The sequence below is a fragment of the Alligator sinensis genome, unplaced genomic scaffold, assembly GCF_000455745.1.
Source record: "Alligator sinensis unplaced genomic scaffold, ASM45574v1 scaffold1660_1, whole genome shotgun sequence".
NCBI classification, from domain to species: Eukaryota; Metazoa; Chordata; order Crocodylia; family Alligatoridae; genus Alligator; species Alligator sinensis.
This window is the reverse complement of record NW_005843061.1, coordinates 275,544-282,504: the sequence shown is the minus strand read 5'-3', so window position 1 is coordinate 282,504 and position 6,961 is coordinate 275,544. Positions and strand designations below refer to the sequence as shown.

General features: G+C 60.8%; 1 protein-coding gene and 1 pseudogene across 1 annotated transcript in view; both read right to left on the bottom strand.

Moving 5' to 3' along the window:
- The window catches only part of AGAP3 (ArfGAP with GTPase domain, ankyrin repeat and PH domain 3), a 97,058-nt gene that overhangs the window by 14,941 nt on the left and 75,156 nt on the right, over positions 1 to 6,961 (bottom strand). The window contains exon 12 of the mRNA XM_025193515.1: positions 714 to 887. Within this exon, the coding sequence (XP_025049300.1) occupies positions 714 to 887 (174 nt within the window). The remainder of the gene's footprint in view (positions 1 to 713; positions 888 to 6,961) is intronic.
- LOC112548272 lies at positions 969 to 2,100 on the bottom strand (annotated as a pseudogene).

Below are 6,961 nucleotides of genomic sequence, written 5' to 3'. Positions count from 1 at the left end.
TGCGCCCTCGCGCTCGCTGCCGCTGCCGGCGCTGCCCCATCAGCAGTAACAGTCTGATTAATTCGCTTCCAGCAGGGAGCTGATGGGGCCGATGATGGAGGCGCTGCACCAGGCGCGCCGAAATTGATAGTTTTTCACAGTTACAAATGAGGAGCCTCCTCAGCTGCAAATGGCGCCGGCACAGTCGGACTCCGGTAATGATCATAAAGAGGCTCTCTTTAAACTGCGAAAGCCCCTGGGACCGCGCGGGGGGGCGGCTGCCGCGCTAATGAGAACGACAAGGGGGCGAGCAGGCATGGAAATGGCTCCTCCACTCTTGATGTGCATTTAACTGCTTTTTTAGTGCGGCGGCGGCAGAGCCCGGCACGCCGGAGTGATGAATGCAGCACAAAAGCATTTATTTTCCAATTCGGCAAAGTGGCTACGTTGGGAAATGTATGAATTATTTTAATTCACTCAACTGTCCTGAAACAGCAGAGACGGGGCGCGCGCGAGGCGGGAGGAGGGGGCTGGCACCGCCCCAGTCTGTGCACCAGGCGCATGTCAGTCGTGCTCGGCCGCTGTCCCGCCACCCGCCCTGCGTGCCCCGCGGCGGGGGAGGTCCTGCCGGAAAGTCTCTCTGCCCCCTCTCTAGCGCGGGAACCCCCAGGGCCAGACTCTGCATTGCTCCTTGCCGGTGCCGGCAGCAAACCGGGGCCGCACACGCTACTTACAGGGGTTCGGGCAGGCGCCGGGGCCAGCCACGGCCTCGCTCCACTGGTCAGCGCTGGAGACGGAGTAGGAGCGCTGGTGCATGCCGTCCGGCTTGGAGCTGAAGCCCACCAGGTTGATGCCACTGATGGAGCGCTCCGAGTGCAGGGAGGTGCTGCTGGTCGAGTGCGGGGCACCTGCGGGAGAGGGACACGCTCAGCCGGCACCAGCGCCACCGCCGCAGCCCCCCACCTGCCCACCTTTGACTCGTCCTGCTGTCACCTGGCTGAGGAGGCCCAGCCACCGGCCACACACAGTGTCCCCGAGAACAGGGCCGGCCCCAGCACCCCTGCCAGGTGCCCAGCATGCACACGCATGCCCCCCAGCACCTGCCACTGGGCACCTGGACACGCGTACAGCCCCTGACAGCTGCCACTGGGCACCCGGACATGCGCACAGCCCCCAGCACCCACTGCTGGGCACCTGGATATGCACGCAGTCCCTGGCACCCGGACACGCACACAGCTCCCAGCACTGCCCATGCGGCACGTGACGCACACAACCCCAGCACTGCTCCTGCGGGCACCTGGACACAAAAACAACCCCCTGTACCACCCAGCCACACACCTGGACACATACACAACCCCCAACCCCGCCCAGGTGGGCACCTGGACACATGTCCAGCCCTCAACCAGGCACCCAGACACGCACAACCCCAGCACTGCTCAGCCGGGCACCCTGCCCCGCTCCCCTCGCAGGGCACCCCCAGTCCGCCCGCCAGGCCCCTGCACGCTGCTGCCCCTGCTTGTGAGCGGCTGCAGCCGGGGGCCACGTGCTGCGGGAGGCGGAGGGGGGCTGGCACAGCTCCTGGGAGCAACCCGCCAACTGGGCTGCATTCAGGGACCGAGGCCCAGGGCTGGGGCCAGGCTCTCCTTTTTCAGCACAGCGCGAAATCGGTGAGCGCAAGAGCCCGAGAGGTGCTCTGAGCAGGAGGTGTGAGCATGCATGCATGCATGGCCCTCCAGGCCAGAGACCCCGTACCTCCCCCAGGCCAGGGCGGGAGGCAGGAAGCCTGGGGCGCCGGGCACCATCCTTGTTCTCCAGCTGAAGCTGCTTTTCATTTTTCTCAAACCCCGCCGGCCCCACAGGGCCCCCCACGCCGCGACCAGTGTCCTGCACTGCCCGCGCAATGCGCGCATCTCTGGCCCCGGCTGCAACAGAGGCTGCAGCTGCATGCCCGGGGCCGGGAGCAACGACAGGCTCCCCCTGCCCTGGGCTCTGGGACGCGGGCGTCAGCGGAGGAAGGGCCTGGGCAGCGCAGCCCGCGACACTCATCGCACGGAGCTGCCAGACTCCCCACCCCACCGATCGGCTGTCCCAGGCTGCCTCTCCCATGACCTCTGGGCCTGACCTCCGCCAGGACCCCGGGCGAGCCCCCGGGACCCACCGACCGGCGCGTGTGCAGGGAGCCCGGCTGCCGCAGGCTCCCCCTCCCTCCCTCCCCGCGCTCAGCGCCACAGAAACACGTGTAAAACCATGACACTGACTTTGCCTCTAATTAGCCCTTAATTTACAAGACACACTCGGAAGGGTAATTAGCTGGCGCTCTGCTCCTGACTGCCGCATCCATCTCCACTCGCCTCCGTACGGGAGGGAAGCCGGCTGCCGCCCGAGCAGGGGGCTGCTCTCCTGGGACGGGGAGAGGCAGGGTGCTGGTGGTGCTCAGCACCCCGAGCATCCATCCATCCACCCACCCATCTGCCCCACGGCGCTCTGGGAGTCGGGCTCCCGCAGGGCCACGGCCTGAGATGAGCCCCCACCCAGAGCAAGGCGCAGGGCAGACGAGTCACCTCCCCCCCAAAGACCCCAGTGGGGGCGTGGGGGCTCCCACGACCCAGGGGGGGTGCTGCGTCCTCAGCCCACGCCCCAGTTCCCAGCTGGGCAGAACCAGCGCCTGCATCAGCAAGGGGGGTCGCGTGCTCCGCAGCGGGGTCCCCGCGCCCCACAGCCGGCCCTGCTCCTTCCAGGCAACACAAGGAGGGAGCCACGGGGAGCTGGGGGCTGCAGCCCGGGATGGAGCTGGGCTCGGGAAGGGGAGGCTGGGGCTGCTCTTCGGTCCTGGCCTGGAAGCGATCAACTGGCCCCTGGGCCGTGAGGGGACGGGGGCTGCTACCCATGCTGCATGCCTGCCTTGCCCTGGACACGCTGGCCCCGAACCACCCCTCCCGCAGACGGGCTGGGGGACGCGGCTGGAGGCTTCCGGGAAGGGCAAGGGGTTCCTCAAGGACCTGGGTCACCACCTGCTTGGCCCCTGCCGCGAGCCTGCTGCCCCAGGGCCGGGAGGGAGGCACCGTCCGGCTGCAAGAGGACCAGGCTGCGGCAGGTGGAGCGGGCGAGATGAGACCCAGGTGCGAGGCCAGGAAAGCAGCGCGGCTGCACCACGCCGGGAACGGGACGAAGGGGGAAGGCCGGACTGGAGAACGTGTGCGCGCCCCACCGTGCTGCCGCTGCGGGAAAGGTGCTGGGGGAGACGTGGGTCAGGCCATCCGGGACCCTGCCTGCAGATCCAGCGTCCCGGCAGGTGGACGGCTGCTCTCGTCCTCTGGGAACTCCCCACGGGGCTCAACACGGTCCCCTGGGACGACCGTCTCTCACCTGGCAGAGGTGGCCGGGGTCTGAGGTCCCACGTCTGTCTGGAAAGGGTGCGAGCCGCATGCCAGGCACAGGGGAAACACCCCGCACAGCTCAGCCCCTTCTTGTGGGGGCTCGGGGCCTGCCAGCCCTGCTCAGTGCGGTGACGCAGGCAGGGGACAGGATTGGGGTGACATTAAAGACATCCCTGTCCGTGCAATACTGGATGCTGACTCCAGATGGAAGTCTATCAGCAACGAGATGCAGAGTAACTATGATAGAGATGGAAAAGCGTGTTGGTGCAAACACACCTCCTTGCTCGACTCCAGTTCGACTAGTGAGGGGGTCCGTTTCCAAGCCATTGCTTAGGGCAGCTGCTGTCATGCCGCCGTGAAGAAGTCTGATGATGGTAACAGATTTTGGCGGGCATCCAGATCTCATCAGGATCTTCCATAAGGCGCCTCTATTGATTGAAGCAAAGGCCTTCGTCGGGTCAATGAAGGCCATGTAAAGATCTCAGCGTTGCCGGTGGCAGCTGTCTAGCAATAAAGATCATATCTATTGTCCCTCCGAGCGGTCCGAAACCACCCTGGGACTCGGGCAGACTCTCCTCAGCGAGGAAGTGAGTCTATTGAGGAGAACGGGGGCAAGGACCTTCCCAGCTACGGACAGGCACGCAATGCCACGATAACCGCTGCGATCCGGTCCACATCCTTTCTCGAATACAGCAACAGCTCTGGCACCGCTCGAGTCGCTGGGGGTCTGCTCGTGGATTTGGATTTGAATAGGACGGTTTGGATAGGGGTGATGCTGCCTCAGGCAGGGTCCGGACTAGATGCGATCTCTGGAGGTCCCGTCCAGCCCCACGGCTCTAGGACTCTACGACTCCGTTCCCAGATTTGCACAAGGATGATGTGTAGTTGCCAAGAGCTTTTTTCCACCTCGTGTACAAATTGCAGCAGGCGATCCATCAGGACCACGTGCCTTGTTGTTCTTCACCTGCTCAGTGGCTTTCAAGGCCTCTGGAGACGCTGGTGGACGGCAAGGTAGTCCCTAATGGGGTGGTGTGGAAGGGCTTCAGATCTTGGTTCAGGAGCTCGTGCAAGTGCTGCTTCCACCGTGCGTTGATGGTGGAGTCGCCTTTAAAGTGCTGTCCCACCCTGGGACGTCGGCGGGGCGGCTCCTGGTGTGCTTGGCCTGCAGGCAGCTCTGGCCATGCTACAGAAACTACACCCTGTGGCTGCTGGCAAACTTTTGGATCTCTTTTGCTTTGTCCCCCCCACCACATGTTCGTTTGCTCTCGAGTTTTCCGCCGGTCTCAGCTTTAATGTAGCAACAGCTGTCCTGCTTCTGTTGGGAGCCGACACCGTTCTGCCAACGAAAGCTTGAGTTTCTGTATCGTTCCCCTCAAACCAGTCCTGACGTTTCTCTGGGTAGACGTCTGGAGATTCTTCGCGTGCCTCGTGGATGCCTCGTTTGTGGCTCTCCCCGTGATCAGGGCCTCCTCTGGCACAGAGAAGCTCAACCGTGGGAATCGAATTCGCTGTAGGGCTGGGACGAGCTCCTCCAGGAGCCTAGAAGCAACACAAGACCCTCCCCACAGCTCTCCCTGCAACAGCAAGGTGCGTTTCTGGGACCTGCCCTATCTCACACATAGCAGCAGGCCCCTGTGCACGTGTGCGTGTGTGCAAATACTAGAAAAAGGCACATTAAAGCTGTGCTAAACTCAGACACTCCACAGCACGTCACCCTCCTTCCCCAGGGCTGAGGACGAGAGCACGCACGCACACAACAGATGTTCATTGCACCCTCACGACACCACTAGACGATGCCCTGGTGAGCAGCAGCTACAACGGCCTGGAACACGAGACCTGTTGCATGCGGCCGCAGGTGCTGGAGACGGCCTTCCCCCTCCTCCCCATGCAGAGGGGGACGAGTCTGAGCCATGACGCCTTGGCTCCAGCGGTCTAAGGTCACAGCCCCTTACCCAGAGAGCAAGACTGAGCTCCCCACAGTCCATGGCTTTAGGGTTAGAGACTTGCACCAAGCAATCAGCAACACAGGCTGTTCCAACCCCTGGTTAGGCTGAATGCTACTGCACCGTGTCCAGCATCTGCAGCCACCTGCACAACACGGGCTGGGCGCGCGGGACGCGGCCAAGCCAATGATCTGGATTCCCAGGGGCTGCTCCCAGATGGCATAAAGCTAAATCTCCCCTCCAGGCAGCTTCCTCGGCAGGAAACTCCTCCTGCCCTTCAAACCCAAGCAGCACTTGGGGGAGCAGGTTCCTGGGAACGGTACCTCCAGACTGATCAAGCTGCTCAGGGGTCCATGACAGAGATGCTGCAGCTCCAGGCACAGTCCCAGGTCTGCGGTGCCTGCGGCCCATCCTCGCTGCTGCTGCGTGCAGCGCTTTACATGCGGCTGCCGGAAACGCACACAGGACTGGAAGGGGCTTCGGGGTGCGTAGAGCCCGGTCCCCGACTTACGGGGAGGTCAGAGTCGCTCTGCATCAGTGACCTACCTGCGTATCCCTGCGCTAGCTCATGCAGGGCTAGATCCTACGTGTCCTTCTGCATCGCTGATAAGAGAGATGCTAAAGAGAGCAAGACCCAGAAGCAATCTTGTGGGGGGGGACCATCTAGAAACCACCCAGGTCATGAGGATTCCCTGTTTGAAAGGATACCGTGAGGCCCATCACTTACCCAGCTCTCAGTCCATTTAACATGGGTCACACTGACTCTGTGCCGTCCTTGTTTCCAAAGGAAATTGTTGTATATGGACACGTCGGATGCCTGACAGAAGTCAAAGCTTATTTTATACTCGTAGCTTTATCAGAAAGAGCCCTCAGGAACATACCAAGGGTGACAGCATCCATGTCCCATAAACCGACGTTCCCTTGGCATCAGTTACTTTTTCTCTCTGACTCTTGATTAGTCAAGTCCTGTAGCAGCCGTTCCATTATTTTGGCTGGGACCGAAGTCAGGTCGAGAGCAGTTATTACCTGGATTGTCTCACTGACCCGCTTTAAATATTGGCACAACATTAACTTCTTCAAGTCCTCTGGAACACTGCCCATATGCTAAGATTCAATGGAAGTACCATTAACAAGCTAGAGAGCTCCTTGGCCAGCTCTTCTAAAACTCTTGGATGCAAGTTATGCAGAGCTGGTGATTAACACCTGCCCAACTGTGGCAGCTGCTGCTTAACATCATTTCTAGTTACTATTGGGAAAGTGTTTCACTGTTGCCCTATCATAGGAGCCCATCGCTTTGATGCTCCTAAATAGAGAAGAGAAATACCTGCCGAGTGACTCGGCACCGCTATTTTATTGTTGCTATCGAGTCAGGGACCACTGCCATCTCCGCAATTCCTTTTGTTTGATACACTTGAAAAACACCTTGCCGTCCTGTCCTTAACATCTGCCCCAAGCTTCTCCTTGTGCCCTTTTGATAACTACCTACCGTAGAAAACGGATGTCTGCTAATTACTAATCAGCTTCTCCATTGTTCTTTTTTATTTATTTTTTAATAACTACCCAACGTTATCTCGAAGCCCGACTGCATGTCTAAGTCGAGAGGCCTTCTGCCCTGGCTGCGGCTTCTAAAACATGGGGTGAAAGAGTCCCAAAGAGGATCAT